Source organism: Physella acuta, unplaced genomic scaffold, assembly GCF_028476545.2.
Source record: "Physella acuta isolate Inbredline_101_S28 unplaced genomic scaffold, ASM2847654v3 ptg001329l, whole genome shotgun sequence".
NCBI classification, from domain to species: domain Eukaryota; kingdom Metazoa; phylum Mollusca; class Gastropoda; family Physidae; genus Physella; species Physella acuta.
The window spans coordinates 217,531-240,424 of NW_026732844.1; the positions used below are offsets into that span (position 1 = coordinate 217,531).

General features: G+C 32.9%; 2 protein-coding genes across 10 annotated transcripts in view; one reads left to right on the top strand and one right to left on the bottom strand.

Moving 5' to 3' along the window:
- Positions 1-9,096, top strand: part of LOC131958481 (serine/threonine-protein kinase BRSK2) — a 171,271-nt gene extending 162,175 nt beyond the window's left edge. For all 8 annotated transcript variants that reach the window (XM_059323549.1, XM_059323554.1, XM_059323553.1 and 5 more), the window contains 5 exons: positions 252-297; positions 1,034-1,154; positions 1,993-2,173; positions 4,659-4,825; positions 5,121-9,096. In XM_059323549.1, coding sequence (XP_059179532.1) covers positions 252-297; positions 1,034-1,154; positions 1,993-2,173; positions 4,659-4,825; positions 5,121-5,228 — 623 coding nt within the window. In that variant the 3' untranslated portion in view covers positions 5,229-9,096. The remainder of the gene's footprint in view (positions 1-251; positions 298-1,033; positions 1,155-1,992; positions 2,174-4,658; positions 4,826-5,120) is intronic.
- A 2,092-nt stretch (positions 9,097-11,188) lies between these two features.
- LOC131958483 (caprin-1) lies at positions 11,189-20,667 on the bottom strand. Of its 2 annotated transcripts, XM_059323559.1 has the most exons (14): positions 20,485-20,666; positions 18,539-18,601; positions 18,346-18,432; positions 17,921-18,082; positions 17,555-17,795; positions 17,236-17,417; positions 16,374-16,557; positions 15,999-16,213; positions 15,754-15,894; positions 15,579-15,671; positions 15,255-15,405; positions 14,402-14,572; positions 13,460-13,657; positions 11,189-12,772 (listed from the first exon to the last, which is right to left on the bottom strand). In XM_059323559.1, the coding sequence occupies exons 1-14, from the start codon at positions 20,608-20,610 to the stop codon at positions 12,675-12,677; spliced, it is 2,112 nt and encodes a 703-aa protein (XP_059179542.1). In that variant the 5' UTR covers positions 20,611-20,666; the 3' UTR covers positions 11,189-12,674. The 2 variants fall into 2 exon arrangements, with proteins under 2 accessions (XP_059179542.1, XP_059179543.1); XM_059323560.1 differs by lacking the exon at positions 15,579-15,671 and having other exon boundaries at positions 20,485-20,667.
- Positions 20,668-22,894: the final 2,227 nt, after the last annotated feature.

Genomic DNA, 22,894 nt, shown 5'->3' on the forward strand with positions numbered 1-22,894 from the left:
CAAATATTTTGTGTGTTATGCTTTGTGTGCAATTGAGCAATTTACTTTAAATTTTAAATTATCATATTTATTATATCATAAGTAAACTTATAACTAAGATTTAACATTTTAAAAGTAAATTCAACTTAGTTTATATTTCATCTTTTTTTTTTGCTAAAATTTGGGTTTTAGTTTTTTTAATGGATAAACTTTAAGTATTTATTCTTTGAGTATTCATTTCTAACTTTTTAAATTTGTCTTTTTCATTTTAGTTCCAACCTCTGATGAAATCAATATGACACCTGAATCATCACCTGAGTGAGTATATTTCTACAAAAAAAAATATTTTAAAAGTATTTTAAGGCTCTTGTTTAAGCAAAGCACTGAAGTTGAATAGTTGTAATTGTCTGTTTAACTTTGTACTGTTACACAAAGGCTAGCCAAAAGATCTTGGGTTTAACTTTGTACTGTTTCCACAGCCTAGCCAAAAGATCTTGGATTTAACTTTGTACCATTTCACACAGGCTTTCCAACAGATCTCGGTTTTTTACTTTGTATGTTTTCCACAAAATTTCCAAAAGATCTTGGTTTTAACTGTGTGTTTTCCACAAAATTTCCAAAAGATCTTGGTTTTAACTTTGTACCGTTTCACACAGGCTTTCTAAAAGATCTTGGTTTTTTTACTTTGTCTGTTTTCCACAGAATTTCCAAAAGATCTTGATTTTAACTTTGTACTTTTTCCACAGAATTTCCAAAAGATCTTGGTTTTAACTTTGTACTGTTTCCACAGGCTAGCCAAAAGATCTTGGTTTTAACTTTGTACTGTTTCCACAGGCTAGCCAAAAGATCTTGGTTTTAACTTTGTACTGTTTCCACAGGCTAGCCAAAAGATCTTGGTTTTAACTTTGTACTGTTCCCACAGGCTAGCCAAAAGATCGTGGTTTTAACTTTGTACTGTTCCCACAGGCTAGCCAAAAGATCTTGGTTTTAACTTTGTACTGTTTCCACAGGCTAGCCAAAAGATCTTGGTTTTAACTTTGTACTGTTTCCACAGGCTAGCCAAAAGATCTTGGTTTGGTGGCCTCATGGGCATGGAGCAGGAACATCACTTTGTTATGGTGCGGGAGAAGAGCTTCTCACAAGTTAAGGCGGATCTTGTTCATGCATTCCTTTCTGTGAGTTCTTGCTTTTAAGCTCATTAATGATTTTAGTTGTAGCTGAATTATCATCATCTCATCCTTTGCCGTTTGTGCCCAAGACACATGGGGCAGATGAAGTAGAGTTCATCTGTTTCAGTGACCTCGGTATAAGAAGGTATATTGTGGTCTGTATTATGCCAAGCCGCCTTAATTTTCCCTGACGTGAGTATAGGTACCCTTTATAGTCGGGTGGACTTAAGGGCGTTTAACTGAGTTGAACCCAGATTCGAACTTGAGACTTTCGGGTTAGCAGCTAGCGCCCTACCACTTAGCCAGGCCGTCCCATTCTGCATTATCAAGTCCCTATTATTAGTATAATTTGTTTTGAGAAATCCTTTACAAAATTATAATTATCCTCTTTATGAGTTGTTACTACAATTCCATAATTTCAAAAAGATAAGTAAGATCTAAATTGGATTGAGTGTGATTCACTGGTAGTGGTAGAATTTTATTTCTTAAAATGCTTGACTAGACTTTGTTGGAGGAGACTGTTATACATTTTCAGGGGAATGCGGCATTGACGTTTTATAATTATTTTTAAATTTTTATGGAATTGGATGAAAAGACTCCTTGTTAAGTACCTGAAATACAATGAATAAATTAACATTGGTTTAACTGCTGTGCAAGATATTGACTCTATGTAGTGATCATAGATTTTTCAAACTTAATGACATCGTATTCATAATGATAAAGTAAAACCAGTTAAATTAACCTAATAAGCAAAACCATTTTAATAATACAAATACGTGTAATTAATTGGTGAACTTAATATTTTTCATTAAAAATCTATTTTTTTTTCTTAATTATTTTTTAGACTTGTGACCTTAGTCACTGTGTTGTATCAACGACAACCTTCAGGGGAGAGTACCGCCGTGGTGGAGGATCATCCATGTTTTCAAGAAACGTCCGTTTTCAAGTAGATATAAGTCCGGCACCTGGAGAGCGGGATGCTGCTTCTGCTACAACATTCTGTTTAACTTTTACACTTGTGTCAGGTTGGTTTTATCTAAATTTAATTTTAACTGTAATTAACAGATGTTGCTTGTTAGTTTACTTGGATGCGTTATTTACTTCCCTTAGAAAGTAATTTATTTTAAAAGTACTTTTGAGCTCTTATTTTGGCATTCCTAGATTTTAACTTTTTCAATTGTGATGTTTAACTTTGAATTTAATTATTGTGATGGATTATTAAATCTTAAAATTGTGTAATTGAATCATTAAAATAGACATAGTTAAACATTTGGAATAAAATTGTAATTGATAACGTACTTAACCCATATTCTGCTAGCGTCCCACTTATGGGACGCTTGGTAAAAAAATTGCTAAAATTTATTAAATACTAGTTAAAACACAAATTATGTTTCATTGTATTTGAAAATGGCTAAACTATTGAATTTGTGTGTGTTTTGTGAAAAAAATTAATTTAGAAAAATGTTATAGTGCCGGATTTGCAGGACTTGTCAAAATGGCGGAAAAAAGAAAACATGCGCACAGGATAATGCATATCTTCTAAAATATTAACATTTTAAGTGCAAAATACATTTGAAACTTGTAGCAGTACCATATTTCTATCTGATAAAAATTTAAAAATAACAATTTTTTTTTACTACTTCGTTACATCAAGTGTACAACAAGCGTCCCATAAGTGGGACGCTAGCAACGAATGACCCCATGTAGATTGTTACACAAACGTCACATTTATTGGACACTAGCGAGAAACAAAGATGCAAATGTTTATGTTAAATGGTTATTTATGGTGAAACAATTGTTGACTTTGTTAACTGCTGAATTTGGGGTGTTAAGTAGTATTTATAGATATTTAATTATGACCTTGACCTATATTTATGCAGATTGTTACACAAACGTCACATTTATTGGACACAAGCGTGAAACACAGATGCAAATATTTATGTTAAATGGTTATTTATGGTGAAACAATTGTTGACTTTGTTAACTGTTGACTTTGGGGTGTTAAGTAGTATTTATAGATATTTAATTATGACCTTGAGCTATATTTTCTTATATATTATTGTATTAGAAAATTGCAAATATTGAAAAAATTACATTTTATTTTTAAGTTTTCAGAATTACACTTACTGAAGTATTTAATACCATTGAATACAAACTAATTTAGTATTGCTGTAAATTTACTAGCGCGTGATATTAAAATTATAAAAAACCAGAATAATAACAATTGCCAAGATTTAGGTGAAATGATTCAGTCATGGGGGTTGGTTAACTCTCTTCATATAAGAGGGCTTAAGCTACATATAGCAGAAATGTGAATTAGCTGTGTACTCCAAAGGTTACCGATACCAGCTTTACTTTGTTAACTTTTTAAGGAGATTCCTGGTGTTAGATTGGGAGCTGTTCGCATAGTGAGGTGCAAACATGGATGAGAGCCATGAACACTCAATACGAGCCCCCAGAGACGGATCCGTGCCCTAGAAATAAGATGTCTGATGTCCTAATGTACGCCTGTGGGGGGGGGGGGATTGCGAGGGTAACAAAAGAGAAGATGGCTGGATGACATCTGGGACTGGACCGGAACATCTTTTGCAAATTCACTAAGGGCAGAGTTTCTTTAAGGCATCATTTCGGAGGAGGGGGGGGGGCCTCTGCCCCCAGAAGAAAATGGAATTTATATACAAAACATACTTTTACCAATGTCCACCCTTCCCCTGAAATTTAAGTCCCCACCCCTGAAAATTTCAAATACGCCCCTCAAAAAAAATCAATTATTTATATTTAATTATATTACAGTTTTGATGAATAATAACAATATTTGTGATCATGTGTGTATAATTAGATGTACTAGTCACAGCTTTACTTATTTCCAAGTGTTGTTCACTTTGATGGATGCTAGATTGAAATAAAACTAGACTTTTGAACATAATTTCTGCATTTTCGACCATGGTATGGCTAACCCAATTGATCATTATCAGTATTTTTAGCTGTCCTATACAATGTAATCATTGTTCTAACAATACAACATCAGTATACAGCTTTATTTTTGCGTGATTAGCCATATTTTGTGATAAATTATTTTATTTTTCAATAAATGTACATGGGGCCGTTCGTTGCTAGCGTCCCATTTATGGGACGTTTTTTAAAAAATCGATATTTAAAAAAATATTGATTTTAAAAAAAAATCCATAGTCATTCCTTCATTCAGTGCCCAAAAGCTAAACCATATCAAAAAATTATAAAAATTTGAGACCTTGGGATAATATGGGTTAAATGTAGTTTTTTTTTTTTACTTTCATAATCTTTTAATTAAAAATTACATCTTAAAATTAAAATTCTTTTGTAGCCACAATGGGATATTTTTAACTGTACACATTCATCTTGATTTTATTATGTACATTTAAGCTCAAAGTGATGAATTTATTATAAAAGTCTTTACCATTTGATAGTCCAAATCTATTTAACCAAGGATTTTATTTTTTTAATTTATTGTTGTACTATTGTTTCCTGTAGGTCCATCTCGTCGTTTTCGGCGTGTGTGTGAACACTTACAAGCACTTATGTCTTCTCCCAGGGGAGAAAATCATAGAAAAATAAGCACAGATAGCACAGTTTCTTACTGCTCTGAACTAGTCCCTGCTTCATATTGTTCTTCTGCTAAAGAAAATGGAGATGCAGATGTAAGCATAAAAATACTTAACATTTAAGTTTTTGTGATCAAAATAGATTTAAATAGTAAACCTAATATAATTTTTAAACAATAGTCTTGATATTTAAATCTGTTTCACCTACCCAGAAAGAAAGACATGTTTTTCTAAAAATAAAGGTCATTGTTTTAAAAAGTAATTACAAAATACATTTTTTTAAAAATTATTTTAAACTTTGTTTCACCTACCTGCTAATAGAAATAAAAATAATCAGTCTTTGCGTAAAGAAATAATTACCTATAATTTTAATTTTATTTGACATTTCTAGAACCATGACAGAGAGAGGAAACCACCTTTGCCCCCTAGAAATCGTGATATGACCAAACCAGTCAGCAGGAAAGCTTTAGCAGAAAACTCTAATCGTGATAAAGTCTGATGTTTGAAGCAGTATTTTTTTTCAGCCATTATAATTAATTGATTTGTTGTTCAGTTTAATTTTTTTTACAATGGAATTTCCTGTTTCGATTGGGGAAAAATATCTGAGTTTTAGTACTTTCAATTTTTGTCTTAAACTTTCAGCTGTACTATATAGTATTCATACCTCTTGTCATTCACAGAGATATTGTTGTGCTTACTACCATTATTTAAGCAAAAATAATGTCAATTTATTGCTATTTTTAAAGCAAAGCAAAATTAAAATGGTAGGTTATATAAGTACAAACACAATGGTATAGAAATCAAAATATTTGATCCAACAATCAACAACTAATTATCAAAACATTGACTTGTCAAAATTTGACATACTACATACATTATTTTAAGTGCAATATAATACATTTTATATAAATATTTGGTAATGAATATAAAATTTGTTTTTAAAAATCCCAGTACTTTTTTTAATAATGCTCAATTCCCCAATTAGTTCTATAAAATAAATGGGCAAACTATTTATTTTTAAAAGTACTTAATTCTTTTATTACAACAATTTTTAATATAAAGGCCATGTTAATACATTTTGCATGACATTTACATCAAAAATTACCTTGCCGTTTTAAAAATGTATATTTTTATATGTTATTGTCTTAGCAGTAATATCTAAATTAACCATGGATTTATTTACAAGAAATTTATTTTTTAACACTCATTTCTTTACTACAATTTTTTTTTTCAATTAAAATCCTACTAATATTTCATGTTTTAATCCTTTTTTTTTTAAATGATCATTTACAACAGGTAGTCTATAAACAAATGTTTAATTAGCTTTAATCTGGTGTAATAACTATTTAGTAATTAGTTTGCTTCTTATAAATTACATTTTAAGGTTTGAAATCTCAAATACAAATTTTTATAGGTAATATTTGTAGTATTTGTCTTCCATCATTACATTTCTATTTAGTTTTGAAGAGTTTCAAGTATCCAAATCAGGAGCATTTTGGAAATCTGTTTGGTTTTTTTTTTTTTATAATTAACTTTAATATTTGTATGACCCTGCAACCATTTTGAGCTGTTGCCTTTTTATCCCACACCAGTGACACAATTTTTGCCGTCTTGATCTCCATTCTCCTGCATGGGTACTTCAAAATCTTTGAAAGTTGAGCTCTTTATGACTACAAAACAAAACCCGAAACAAAGAAAAAAAATATTATGATTTAAATTCATTAATTTATTAATGTTCCTATAATTAATTCTGTACATCAAGGAATATTTTCTAATTAAAATGTTAATAAATTTTTCTCTTTTTTAAAAATTATAAATACAATTTAAATCTCCAATTTACTCATTTAGAATTTTATAGATCTCTCTTCACTTCTCAACTCCATAATTTGAACTTTTCATTTTTTAACATTGTAAAAAACAATTTTGAGAATGTATCAGCTTTTTGCCTCATGCATGTCCATCCAGATTTTTGGGATGTTAATTGTCAAATCAAGAAAGACTGGAGTTTTGTGCAATACATTTATTTATTTGATATCACTCATGCTTAGGCCGGGGAACTATGTGCAATTTGTGCATAACTGCTTTTTATTCTATTCTAGTCAACAACGTGATATTTTAAAGTCTAAAAATTTATGTTTTGCCCCAAAAAAAATTCTCACTTAACAAATTCAGACATATTTTAATAAAGTAAACATTATTTTTTCATTATTTCTTTGTATAATCTGAATCATCTGAAACATTAGACTTTATGCAAGTTAAAACTTAAGACGAAAATAATGCTACTTACGAATGTTTAAATAAATTATTTGTCCTCGTTGCACGATTTCTGTGCAACTTTTTGTTTGTATGTTAATAAATACTTTATCCCATGTGCAATAAAAATCTACTTACATCTGTTCATTTCTCACTACCCATGGTTAGTGGGCAGTTAGTGTTACTAAAAAGTAAGGCTTGGTTGCTTGTTCCTTTATTTGAAACCCTATACTGTAATATCTCCTCATGTGCTTTACAGCGGTCATGTTTTGTGTGAAGGTGTCAGAGTAACTCTGTTCTCAAGAGTTCTGTCTTCATTTTTGTTTTTCAATATCCTTTCAATGTATAATGATGACAATATTCGTGAAGCCTTGTCTTGTTGTTGAATGTCCATTTTTTTTTTTAAATTGCATTTTTAACAATAATTATGTTAAAATATTATTTTTCTTTGAGTAAAAACAATTTTTAACAAAGATGTGAACACGTTTAAATAAGCTCACAGATACTATTTTGCGAGGGGGTAAATTTTATACATCGCTCATTTAACTATTTTGAAATAAAGTAAAACTGAAATGCTTGCAGAAATATGTTAACTAAATACAGTAATATAACTATCTTCAATAAGGAATAAAAAAAATATATTTAACTGTCAAGTGATTTTGCAATCTAACTTTTAACACAGAAGAATCACATCATGTAGTTTCTACCCTTTGCTTAAAGTTTCACCTTTCCAATACTAATTTTTTTAAATTAATTTTTTTTTAAACATGAACTTATAATAACCAGTGTCTGTCCTTTATGAATAATAAGGATATATATTGATCTAGAATTAAAACTTGGAAGGTTATGAAGATTAACTAATACAAACTCATTTAAACTTTTGACACCCCTCTGGATAGGCATAACTAAAATTCTTTTGGGCAGATTTTACACTGCCTAACAATATACAATTTATCTTTTACATCAGCAAGGTTATCAAGTGTTAATTAGACATTAATTTTAATTTTAGCTGCGTTACTTATCAAACAGGTCACAAACTATGGACCAATGAAACACTGTTAAATGTTTTCCTTTTTTTACCTAAATCATAATCTTAATACCTCCATTCTAGGATGGGACCAGATGCGTTGAACCTTATTGCGTCAAATGTTTGTATTTTTGGTTCTGTATTTTTACTTTTTATCCAAGAATGTGTAAAAGTAAAATGTACTTTTTTAAAATGTTTATGTTCTACTAATCCTTACTAGGTAAAAGCATAATTTCTTATGAAATTTATAAGTGTTATCTATCTTTTATTTTTATATTAGCTACCTCGGTTTTCAAATTTGAACTGCGAGGTCTCCAAAGTTATTTATCTTAGTTCCCAATGATTTGGTAATTTCCTTCCTTCCCGCGTGTCACCCATGTATGTATACATAACAGTAACAAATTTGGAGTTATCATGTATGTAATATCTACAACAGTAACAAATTTGAAGCTATAAGTCATATTTAAAGAACCATATCATATTTTTAGGCAACGGTATGACGTGTAATTTAATACGAGTGCCATGAATTTTGTCGGAATGATAATTATTTATATTGTATGTATGAATTGATTAACAAATTATGTTTAAGGAAGGAAAAAAAAAATCAGCTGGTCTAAGTGTTTTACAATCTCATATGTGAGATTGTTTTAGCGTGCATTTTTTTACAGCCATTTTACTGCCAAAGGATTCATCCATCATTGTGTATAATCAAGAACTTGTAAAAACCATGCACTTGTATTGGTCGTTTGTATTTAGTGAATATTCCAACAAAAACCAGTTCGTCGAGTTTTGTCGGCTAAATGAAACTTTACTGACCACATCTCAAAACAGGACATAAAAAAAATATATAAGAAACTAGATAGCAAGACAGTTTGCCATAGGAAAATAATCTGTCTGTTTAATTTATTTAGGTCTGTTACTTTTATTATTACTTATTAAATTAATCCAACTTTTTTTTCACTTCAATTAGAACAGTTATTTTTTTTTAACTTTTATTATTTATTTATCAAATTAATCTTCTCAAACTTTTTTTAAGAAACCAATATAGCCTATTTTATTTTACAGAGAAATACTGCTTTTAAAAAACCATGATTTAATTAACATTTTTAAAATTTACAAAGGTTATTTCAATTATATAGTTTCTGTTTGGGTTAAGCTGTCATTTATTTTATGACTTTTTTTAAATTCTGGTTAACCTATTAACAAAATAATACAAACTTATTTTAAGAAAAATAAACAGTTGTAAAAGAATTCTGTAAAATCCCAAGTGAGTACAAGCTTTACTACTGTTTTTTAAAATTAAAAAAAAAATAATTTAAAAAAATCCTTTGTCTTATATTCCAAATAAATGAACTAGATCTAGCTGTACTTAAAATATTAGTTCACTTTTGTAGCTTAACTGTGGTCAGTAAATGTTCATGTTGGTTCACCTTCTCTGCTACTGAACAGAAATGTTGGTTTTTACATTGTGTGATAAATTTTTTTTTCAACATCCGAATCACTGGAAAAAAAAATACTTCTCATGATACATGGGTGAAATTGAAATGTTTTAATTTTCAAAGCGCTAACTTAATGTATGCTGAATATGCCAGTAGTTACTGAACTGTTTGAATGTGAACCATTCATCTCATCATCAAACTAAAAATGTGTATCCTATCTACATGGTTATTTGTTAAATAGATTTTATAGCTTTGTATGCAGATTATTTTCTGTTAAACTTCTTTGTGTAGGGAGCATAAACATGTAGATATGTAAATAAACAACCATTATCAAACTATTGTGTTTTTACATGTGGTCTCACAAAGAATACAGAAACAGGTGAAATCTACTTCACCTGCCCTTTGGACAGTCTGGTAGGAAAGTTTTAATTACTTTTACTACAGGTACTTACAAATTACAAAGCATGTTGCTTCTTTCAATTGAAGGTATGACCCTTCTTTGTTCTTAATATAGGGCTTTTAAGTCTATGGTTTCGAAATCTACTAGCTGGCGAACGAGAAGTTGTGACCTACTTAAAAGCCCTATTGTAATGGACGAGATTTCCTCCATCACGATTAAGTATTACATGTGCTTTATACTCATAGGCACTTGACTCTTTTTCAGTCTTTTTGGGTTTACTACCATAGCCTTTGTCCTTAGAATGGATTAGAATAGCTACACACGGCTGTCTCAGATCCTGGAAAGGCAGGACGGAGAGCACCTCACAGACCTGTCAAAAAGGACAAAGCAAGCTTATGGCAGCTCTGATCAGAAGGCAGTGGTGCTGGTTTCGACACACTTTGTAGTTATCACACAAATGTGACTTACCGGGGGGGGGGGGGGGGGGGGGGCATGGGTAATATCCTAGAGGAGAGGGCACCCAAGACATGGAAACAGTAAGTCTCCAGATGTTCTGGCAGATGGCACAACACAGTTGGAGGCCAGACCAAGTGGAATATAATGGTTGAGACTCCACAAAAATGCAGACAAGTCCATTGAGACTGATAAATAATTAAAGCAACAGTTATAAACAGCTAAACTACTGTTAGTGTAAGGGTATTGCGAAATATTTCTCCTACCTTAAATATGTTACTGATCTAGCCAATAGTAAGGCTTTATACAAGGTATGGTCTTCAGTTGTTGATTTCTAACATCAAACAACAAAATTAACATTTCATGATATGTGGGAAAGATCTTAAGTTTCATTAGTATGGTTTCTAGTTGTCACAATCTTCATACCTGTAAAAGTAATTTGACAAGGTGGATTGATTGAGAACACTGTAATTTGTGTGTGGATTCATCTATTATTAATATCAGGCTATTTATTTTTAATATTTTTAGTTTCTTTCCAAGAAGGCTAATTCTAAACATTCTAACACACCATCAAAAATAGGGTTCTGGTTTGTGCAACATGATTTCCTGACAAAAATACAACATTAAGTGAACTGTACTTCTATGAAAAACATGATTAACAATTGAACAATATCCACTAATGTAGATACCACTGTGACCACTTAAACAAAATTTTTAATAGATATGGAACAAGTTGCTACTTTACTAAACCTGAAAAGCTTTAAGAGGAATACATATAATGTGCATACAAGTACACCCATTACTACACAATAAGTAAATTGTCTAATTTCTACTAGGGACAACAGTCTAAAACAACAATTAATTCAATCAAGACATGAATACAAAAATTACTTAATGAACTTTTATTTCCCAAAATAAGAAGTCTGAGAGGGGAGAGCTTTTCTTTTTAGTTAAAAAAAAATGCTGTTCCACAAGTACAGTTAGTAAAAAAAAAAATGATACAAAATTTTGCACTTAAGGTTCAGTATAAGGCCTACATCAGTGTCATTTTAACCTCACCACATAATACTGTTAGCCAATACAAGTCTTCTCACATCTTATTACAGGATGTCTTTAGGGCTAGAGTTTAGCTTGACATAAAAACTTTCTTTACATTGTACAAATTAAAAAAATGAACCAATTCCCTTTTAACTTTGTTCATGACACTCATTGGAATTAAACAGTAGTTAAGTAAGAAGTGAACTGTTACAACCTGTTTTGTTTATTTATAACACTAACTTTGCCCTAACCCCTTGAAGATTTTTTTGAAAATGAAGATGGTGGTGAATTAACTGAACAACATGAATCAGTACACTTATAAACAACATGTAGCTGGAAAAAATAAGCTACATTGGAAAAAGTTAAGAAAATTGTCACTAACAAAACAAGTTTTTTTTTTTTTGAAGTATGCAAAACTCATATGACCAGTCTCCACACAACATTATTAATCAAGTACTTTTTCAATTACTCAGCCCAAAAACATTGGAAAATAAATCTTACAATAATAAAAAAATGAAAAAAAAAAGAACATTTTAATGATCCAATATGTATGATTGTTTGTCGTTGATTCTTACACAAATAATTCCCACATCAAAGTCACACAACTGATTGCCTTGTGGAGAGATAAAAAATTATCCGTCCACTTTAAAGTTAGGGAATCTTTATAGGCCTCCAGTGCCCAAAGCTTAAATGAATTCTTTTCCACCTGGCTGTCTCCTTACTACACAACCTTCTTGTTGAGACACAGAAACTTTTCACAACAAATAAAATGAATCACATTACAATATTATGGTCCACTATTTAAACCACCACGAATAGAAGCAGAACTAAGGGAGATGACAGGAGATTCTAATTGTATGAACACTACTAGCACAAAAATATACTGCAATCAGTAATTTGATATGCATAAAGCTGAAGTTTGATTAATGTAGCTACCTGCTACTATATGCTTGTTTAAAAAAAAAAAAGAAAAGAACTACAATCTTTTTGAAGAAAAAAAAAATGAGTATCTCAAACAAGAAGGATGCCATGGGGAAAATGATGATCTATTAGATGTGGAGACACTGATATGAGGACTACAAAGATTTCCAAATTGTGTGAGACCAGACAGGAATCAATAGTGAAAGTGTGGAAGTATCCGCTACTTCACACAATTTTGATACTAAAATAAAATTAAAGTATTCCCGATTAAGCTTGAAAGTCTACATGCTAGTGGACTGGAAGTGAGCCAGGCTATTTAAAAGCTGTTTTTAATTATTAAATTACCCCCATCAGCTTACAGCCAACCCATTGCCATAGGCAGCTGTAAATTTGAGAAAAGCAAGTTTAATAAAGCTACTGGGCAGGCATTGGTCTGGAGAAGCCTCTAGCACTTCCTCTTGCGGCACCACTTCCTGTTCCTCCCCTGGACATGTTATTTCCACCACGCCCACCTGTAATCAAAGGGAGAAAAAACAATCTTAAAAAGGCACTTATTTAAATGGACGTTGACTAATTGGGAAGCTTATTTGTTACAAATAAACTCTAATTTAAGTTAGAATTAATGGCAAGATTAGACCTAAACATTTTTGCTTTAAAAAATTTTTTAAAATGTGTTTTATCATTTGAATATAAAAAAAGGTTTTAGCTCAAAGAGAATATTGCGTGTCATATGTCTGAATTGTATTTATTACTAAGGGCAAAGGTTAGAGTGCCTCTGTGGGCCATCCTAATATTGTATTAATTGATCAAATTAATGTTTAATTCAAACATTAATAAATACAGAATCTATAACACTTATATCATCTAGAGATGTTAATTAAAAAAAAAACTACTAAAGGGCTAATGTTAAGGAGAAAATAAGCTCAACATTCATAAAAGGAATAATTAAAACACCTAGAAATTTTGGGGGACACACCTCACAATTTACTATAGTATATTTAAAAAGTAGAAATGGGGAGAAGAGCTTTTTGCTTAATAATACAAGAGAAACATAAGTAACGCCAGTTGCGCCATGCAGTATTCTGCCACATTAGTGATTAACAAGTTGATGTATTTTTACCATAAATTTAGTTTTCAAGCAAAAAAAACAACCTAAGATATTATACAGCTACAAACAGTTGAATATTAAATAAACCTACCATTACTTGAACCCCTTCCAGTGGTTCCACTGGCACCACTACCTCCACGGGTATAACTGCTCTGGCCACCTGTGGAATTCTGTCCACCCCTTTTTTGAAAGGTTCCTCCTGCAAAATTCCCAGAGTTATAGCCACTCTGAAAATTATCTGATCTGTAGTTACTTCCAGACCCAGATTGGTAGTTTTGGAAGGATCCTCCTGTAATGTGAAGAATGTCATTGCAACATTAAAACAAACTATATTGTTGACAATGATAAAATAATTTCAACTAATAACTATATTAACTCTTTAGAAATCCTAACAACTTTCCCAGCATCCGATATTTTCTCCATTTAATTCGGTTGTTTTTCCCGATCCAAGGTTTTAATCATAAATCTAGATCATGATATCGCTATTACTTTTTTTTGTTAAACTTACTTCTTGTAGTTTTATTAATAGGTTGATGAGGTATTTTATAGAATTGTTTTTCAAAACCACTAGCAGAATGGCATTTTTTAACACAGCAGAACAGTTCAATGGCAGCGTCTAAACACTTACGTTGGCGAATTATAAAATTAACTAAAATTTAAGTATTTATGCTTATACTAATCTGATCCATGATTTCTGTAGAAAAAAGGACGTACTTTAATTTTCCATATAAGCATATTTTTCCCAGAAAAAAATAGCTCTATTTTGTACTTTTTAAAACTTTGTTAATATTTTTTTCAATAAATAAATAATCACAATTAATTTATATCAGTAGTGTGCGAGTTAAATCAACGGGTGAAAAATTTTGAGTCATTTTGTGGCAAGTTAGGTACTGAAAAAAATAATTCCTGGGTTGTAAAATAGTCTAAGGAGAAACCATTAGAAATTCAAGAGATGAAGTGAGTATATTTTATATAACACTAGTTTCCTTCAAAGCTTATCAAGCCTAATTTTACAAATAAAAATTAAGCTCACCTCTGCCCCCGCGGCTATTATTAGTATTGGCACCGCCACCTCGTCCCCCAAAGCCATTCTGTACTGGACTTCCACCTGCTGCTGCAGCTCTGTTACTGCTGCCATTACCTCCACCACGGTTACCTCTGTAACCACTTCGGTTACCCCTGTAACTCTGGAATCCATTATTACCTATAACAGAATAGAAAAAAGAAGAGTTAAACACACAAAAATGTTTAGTTACTATCCAAATGGGTAATGGCCATATCCATCAACTACAGTCCAGCAACAGCCGAATTCACCCACTTGTCACATGTTTAGACTTCTTTTCACTGCTATAAAGCTATTATCATTTGGAAAAATATATAAGAAATGAGAGGAAACTGCTTAATGTTGTATATATGGGTTTACAGAAAAACTGGCATTTCATTGTCCCAGAGTTGACGATGCAGATTTTGATATGTTGAACTTCACTAATCTGATGAATAAGCTTTGAATTAATAATTTAAAAGAGAGGGTTCAGCGTGGTCGGGTCTGTTAAGCTCATGGTTGCAGAAAAGTCCCTAGTTCAAGCAACACATCTAGGAGAGAAAATCCCAAAATCAAACAAAAATGTTGCCGTAGTTTGTTCTTGGTTGGATAAAGGCTATGGAAGCAAATCCAAAAAGAAAATCAGGATGAAAGCAGAGTCAGCGGTATGCACGGTGCATAACAAAACATGTAATAACTGTGTCTGAGGGAATCGCTTCCAAAACTAGTATTAAGAACAAAGAAAATAAGAAGAGGAAAGTGTTAATGAAATTAGTTTTAGTACTAGCATTCAGCTGGGGTTTAAACGGGTAAAATTCATAAGGACAAGTAAAACAATAGTTACCTTGGAAATTTTGTGAAAATTCTGAGCCTTGCTGTCCAAAGTCTCCACTTGCAGCAGGTGTGTTGGTGAACTCAGCAGAGCCTGATGGTGGGACGGGCTGGTCTACAACAGGCTGTGCTGTAGATGCCGGAACAGCAGATCCTGTGGCCACCTGAAATGTAAAGCTTCAAGTTAGCATTTTTCACCTGCATTTCAAACCTCTCACAGACAACGCCCGAGTCTCTGATTATGGCAAGCAAGAGGAAGGTATAAAAACAGTTATGGGTCATGCAGCCACAACTGTTTTAATGAAAGTTATGCACACGAAAAATTAAGAACTAATACCTGAGCATACATAGACTGGAATACTGGTGCACTGGCGTTCATTTGGAACTTTTTCTCCTGCTGCTGTTGCTGCTGGTCAAGTTGGTTTTGATCCTGTTATTTTACAAAATCCAACAATAACAAAAAGACAAAATCATCAACTGAAATGGTTAATATTACAATGCTTATTACTCACTTGTGTTTGAGATGATGGCATAGGAATTGTTGGGGGAATCTCATAAGTGGCCACGCCATCTTCTCCAATGTGTCCCATGATGACAGGATGAGTGAGCTGGTTGGTATCATCCATGCCAGGTGCAGCATAAATACCATCATTCTTGAAGAAAAAATAAAGAGCATTAAAAATTTGCATAGAGCAGCATGGCAACTAAGAATACACCTTAAATAAAGATGGTAATAGGTTTATGAAATAATACATACCTGTAACCCAGACTGAGTATAATTTTGAGAATTGAAGTCTTGAGTTTGCTGCGATTGAAGTGCAGATTGTTGGTGCTGCTGCATACTGCTGCTGCTATGAGATAAGTCTGCTGACTTTGGGATCTGAGTAGTGACTGGATCAAATCCCGATGACATAAATTGCAAGCCAGATGCTCCAGCTGGCTGAGCAGCTATAACCGCTGGATCAGCAGCAACTGTTATATGAAAAGAAATGCCCAATATATCAATTAAATCTAACAAATTACAAATTTCATGATTAGATTAGTAAGCACCTTACTTCAATGGGGAGGGGACGGACGGATGACTTAAGGACGGCAACTGAATAGATTTTCACAAATATATTAGATCACCTACCTGAATCTGGCATAACATATGATGTCTGTATGAACTGGAACGGCCTATTATTGGTGAAAGACTGGAAATCTGTTATCCGTGATACTGATGTATGACTTTGTTGAGAGAACTGAGAATCTGTATCAGCTTGGTATGGGGTGCTGCTTGGTGCAAAGAATGCATCTTGTTCCAATGTGTTGAGGGGCTGAAGAGGACATATTTAAAATAAAATAGCGTTGTCCTGACAGCTCCTAAATCTCATAAAATACATTTTCAGTTAAGATGTTTTGAACACTGTTCATGTTGAATTTTAAAATTAAATTCCAGGTACTATGAGAAAAAATGTTTATTTTAGACTGTAATGAAGCTCCCAGCGGTCGACAGGCCTGCCTGCCAAACGGTAATGACGCTCCCAGCGTCAGATAACATTTTCTCTATTTAATTTGTTTTTCAGAATCCAAGTTTAATCGTAAACTAGTTAGTAGTTACTAGATCTAGATAGGGATATCTAGATCTGGAAAACTTGTTAGTCATAATTTTATGCTTTTTTCCTTATTTGGCGCATTATTTAAATTCAATTACAAAGGCCAAAAATAACATTTATTTCTGAATACTTGTGAACAAGGAAATGTGTGCCAAAGAAAAATAATCACTTTTTTTTAGTTTGATTAATTAGTAGATTTTTTTATATTGATTATTTTCACTAAAAAATTTTATAATGCAGAACTTCAACAAAAGCACACTGGGACCCAATTTTTTTAGAAAAAATAATCTTTTGATGGGACGTTGGTCATGCCTCATCACTGATAAAATGTGTAGGATAAAAAGGCAAAGGTTACTACACCATAGCCCTGTATCTAGGCATTAAAAAATAAAACACTACCTGTGTAGGATGATCTCTCTGTGGCTGGATACCATCATTGTTCCCCATTGTCAAATCAATAGGCTGCTGTTGTGTTTGTTGGTCAGGTACTAAATCATTTTCAGAATCAATCGGTAAGCTATCAACTGGTTCTCCAGTTGCATCTTCAAACTCTTCATTTTCAACACTTGATTCTGCAACAACTGTAAGGGGGGAGGGAGGTGTGAGTGTGTGGAGAACAACTATGCAATAAAGTAAAATGGTTTCTCTAAAAATTAAAATAAAAAGCACTAATATGAGGGTAGTTTCCAAAAACAAAAAATGTTTTCTTAAGACATACCATCAGAGCCAGCCTTGTTTGCTCTCTCAAAGTAGCCACAACCGTTAATAAGAGTGATTAATTCTTTAATCTCTTTGTAGGTGGTACCCACAACTTGTCGATCTTTTCCTTCCAAAATGTTGACCAAGTGTTCAGCAGCAGTTGTAAGCTTTTGGGCATAATCATTTCCACTGTCATCACGAGTAGGGGAAATGGCTTGGTACAACTCATCCAGCTGATTTAGATTGTCTTCAGTTAATACCTGATAAAATACAAAATGAATGCCATTACACAGTTTTAAAAAATTTAGGTCTAAGTTTTAGGTCCGAATTGTATACCGTCAAAATTTCTCTAAAGGGGAATGTTTTAACTATGGCTGAAACGTACCACAGCACCATGCTTTCCTGTTTTGAAATCTTCCCTTACTTTATCACCACCAAGTGAATCAAGCAAAGACTGAAGCTGAAGTATCTCACTAATACGTTTGATCTCTATGGCTTGCCTCTCTGCCTTCTCTCTTTTAGCTTGCTTTTTTGACATTTTTTCATGCTGAAAATTTTTTAAATGAAATTTTAAACATTGTAACAAAGTCATTCACTATAACTATCAGAGCAAAAAAGCATCTTGAAAAAAGCACTAAAATGACAGTTGTAAAATAGGTATGACTATGAAATTATTCAAATTCAGAGCATGATTGTGCACAATTTCTTTTATTTTTTTTCCCCAAACAAGTTTGAAAAATAGCCACACTACTTATCCAGAGAATGACATTTATTTCATGTAATACATTATAACTGTACAAGACTAATTACCTCTGTATAAATTTGAAGAAACTGCTTGTGCAGTTCTCTGGCAAACTCCAGATCATGTGTAACTTGATCATATTGATTCAAGGAAACCTAGAATGTGAAATGTGTATGGTAATAGTTTATAGCATAGAAACATGAATTAGCTATCAAAGAATTTAAAAAGTTAGAAATTTGTCAATTAGAAACTTTTGTTTACCTCTTGTTCTTTTTCAAGTTTGGTTCCCTTCTTTGCCTTCTCTTGATTTTGCTCTATTCTTGACTGAAAGCATAAAATAATTGTAAATATTTTTAAAAATAAAATGAGTATATTTTACTTTTAAATAGTCCCAATTTTTTTTTAAATTTAATATGTCCCATTGAAAATATATAGTATTAATTATAAATTTGGATATATAATTTTGGATTATAGATGCCCGGTGTCCGATAATGGAACCTTCTATAAAAAAAGGGGTGTTGGGTTGTTAGTAGTATTGTAATCTAGACTAATTTTATGGTTACAAATTAGGGTTAGGCTATGGTAGGACCAGGGTTGGGATTAGGGACAGGGTTAGCATTGACATTAGCCACCCATGTGTGTAGTTAGTTAACTACCAGTAACCGAACACCCCATTTTTAGAGAAGATTCCATTATCATACACAGGTATAAACATTCTCCCATAAATTTAATTAACATCTAATAAAAGGCCCAAACTAATTCAGTTTTAATAAGCTTATTTCATGGCTGACAAATGTTGACAAAAACAAAAATATTAGGCCTAAATAGCTGACCAATAAAATGTAAAGATGTAGGCTACTTTACTTAAAGAAACATAAAACTCATTATTCTTTTTACCAACTCCAACTTAGTAGATACTCTTTACTTGAGTTAGCAGGTGCATTAATAAGGTGTGATAGGTTACTAGTTGTTAACTAAGCTATTATTGTGGTTATGGCTGTGTACCAAGAACTACTAACATAACTTGTTTAAAGTTAATATCAATACTAGCCTGTAGCCTGGTAGGATTAATATTCTACCTTCACATTAGAAAGTTAGCTTTTCACTGGGAATAACCTAACATGCCCTTTTAAAAGGGATTCCATTAGGCCTATTGATTTTTTGCAGTACTATTGGACAGTTGATGGAGCGTAAATACACATGTAGGCCTATAGATTATTGGGATGATTTTAGATTTCGATGTCTGATAATAGGCTCTTCCATAAAATAGGTATATTAGGTTGTTAGTAGTAAAGTAGTCTCAACTAGTTTTATGGTTAGAAATTAGGGTTGGTCGTATGGTGGGACTAGGGTTGGGGTTAGCATTGGCAAGCCATGTGTTTTAGTACCAGTAACCTAACACCCCTTTTTTTTTATTGGACACTGGTATAAAAATTCCCCCGATTATTATTATAGCGATTCGACAATACTAACAAAGTTTTTGTCTACTCCTATTACAATCTTTTTCAGATTAACTCATGTTAAGAAACAACCTCATGCAATTTTTAAGCGCAAAAATGTGTAGTCTGTTTATCAAGTGTCTTAATTTTAGTTGGCCTAACTACATCATTAAAGGAACATTTAGGAGCCTAGATATGAAATGCCCTGTTTCCCACAGGTCTGTCAGTATTACAAAAATTTAGTGCAAGTGGATCTTAAAAATTTCCCCACAAGCCTGAGTTCAGAGAAGTGACTAGGAAGGCAAAGCACATTTTGTCAAGCCCATGATGACCATTTTTGAAGATGTAAGAGGCACTAGATCAAGATGTACATTTTAGAAATAGGCCAAGACCTAAAGAATCTAGAGAACAAGCTTAATAAATCATATGAAATATGAAGCTTTGTGAAGGATAAAATCTGAAAATTTTTGGCCGCCATCTTGGATTTTCCATGCATGGGTCTCATTGCAACAAAGCAGTCATGTGTTTGGCCAAAAGAATAATAAAAGTGTGTGCATTTATTGTTTAAAGATCTTATTCGTTTACACTAGAGTAGAAGGAAATGAATACACATGACCGACAACGGCAAATGGTCAGCAGATAAATCTAGTCTAGATTCTAGTTGATGTGACAACCAAGAAAAAAAATGCTACACAGCGTGAATCAGAAAGTCGTAGTGACCTCAGTAGTTACACCAGTTTTAAATAAATTTACTCCTTTGATTCTTACCTTCCTCTTTTCCAAATTTCTCACTTTCTTTTCTAAACAGTTAATGCACTGCTTAGCAGCGTCACCTAATTCTGGGGAGGCTAATTTAGCCTCCACTTTACTATTTGTGGTAGTTGGCATTTTCATTGGAAAGGCTGTGTAAGAATCAGCGACATAACATAGTGAACGAAATCAAGTTGGCGGCAAGAATACATCTGTGAAAAGTTGTGCGGAAAACAGAATGTTCCCAAAGTAAAATTACTCATTACAAATTAAAAATTTTAAATGATTTATTATATTATTCGCTTTAGTAGCATATGATTATTTATTTGTGCACATTTTATGCATAATATTTTTAAATTAAAAAAAAACAATATATCAAAATTCTTTGTTCGTTATTAATGCGCCAGCTAATTTGAGTGCACCCGGTAACATGTGCTACTTCTTCTAATTTTAACCCCATTACCGACTTCCGCCTTGTATTCTGCATGACGACATACGTCCTACATTTAAAAAATACAATCGAATTTTTATTTTTTATTTTTTTGTTTCTGGCAGACTACTTGTTATCATGTTTTAAATCACATATTGTGTGTACAAATAATACAGTATAGACACAAAAGTTAAATTTTCTAGAAAGCAGTTATTATCAAAGAGCTTTGGGGGCCGTCCATAAATGACGTCACACTTTTGAGGATTTTAATGAGGGGCAGTCAGATATTTTAATAAAGAATGTTCTTTAGAAAGACTGCTAGTTTTAATTTAAATAATAAGTCTTATTTTTCAGTCGGCTATTTGACTACAAACCAAATGCTGCCATTATTAATCTCTTAGTCCGTATGGATAAAATTATTAAAATGAAAGAATATAGGCCTATATTTCAACCAGTTGCCGCCCCGGAGAAATGTCATTTTGTACCAGTTTCTTCCAGGCATCTCTTCGATGCCCCCCCCCCCCCCCCGAAGAAAGTCTACCGCTCCCCCCCCCCCTCTCCCCGCCTCCCCGAACGAAATGGAATTTATATAGAAAATATATACTTAAATATATAGGTACAAAGCCAACATCGCTAAGAAGAACTGTATAAAAGAAAACTTGTGAGAGCTTGTTTAAATCTGCATCGCGCTAGTCGATGTGATTTAGGTTTATCCTCTGGTAACATGATAAGGAATATTCACATTTGAAAACAAACCCCAAGGTGTCATCCATAAATGAAGCCACGCTTTTTTAACGATTTTTACCTCCCCATCCCCTAAGTCACACGTCGTCACAAAAAGCCAGACTCCCCCCCCCCCCCGCTTAAAATGACGTCACACCTCAGCCTACACCCCCCCCCCTCAAAATCGCTGTTGTATTTTTCTTAAAACATCGATATTTTTCACTAATCTTGTCAAAACTCTGTCAACCTAGAATATTTTGATCAATTCCTGTTAAATTTATTAAAACCGTTTTCTAAAACGCGAAATAAAGGCTAAAACTCGTTTTGAAACATTGCTTTTTTATAATGCAAAAAGGTGACGACACCATCTGAACCCCCCCCCCCCCCTCATCACACACCGTCACAAAATTACGGACCCCCCTCGCCCTTACGAGTGTGACGTCATTTATGGACGACCCCCCCCCCCCCCCCATCACTCAGAGTTGCTTCCAGGCATCTCTTCGTGGGTGGGGAGGGGGGGGGCAGTAGCGTAGCGAGGGGGCGGGGGGGACATATGTCCCCGGGCGCCGACCTTAGGGGGCGCCAAAATGGGTTGGAAAAATAAATTGAAAGGTTGAGGGGGGTGCAAATCGAAAGTTTGAGGGGGATGCAAATTGAAAGTTTGAGGGGGGGGTGCAAATCGAAATCTTGAGGGGGGGTGCAAATCGAAAAGTTTGTCCCCGGGCGCTGGGAAGGGTCGCTACGCCTCTGTTTTAGGGAGGGGGGGGGGCTGGCTTTTTGTGACGGAGGGGAGGGGGGAGGTAAAAAATCATCAAAAAAACGCGACGTCATTTATGGATGACTCCTCTATGTGATATGCGCAATTATATTTTGACATCTATTTACAAAGTTACATTATATGGCATATTAAATAAATAGGCTACTAGATCTATACATCTATGTGATATGTACAATTATATTTTGACATCAAGTTATACAGTTACATTATGTGTCACATTAAATAAATAGGCTACTATACATCTATGTGATATGTACAATTATATATTGACATCTATTTACAAAGTTACAATACATGGGATATGAATATCAACAGGTCTACGCGTTAAGGAACGTAAGTGCACATATGACAAAGTCACAAAGTATCTTAAATATTTTATCACACTTTAGATCTATGCAGTTTATAAAGTTCTTAGGGCAATAGGTCAACACAATGCAATACGATAAATAACATTTAAATTTAAGTTTTTTAACAATATAAAATGTGTTTAAAAAAAT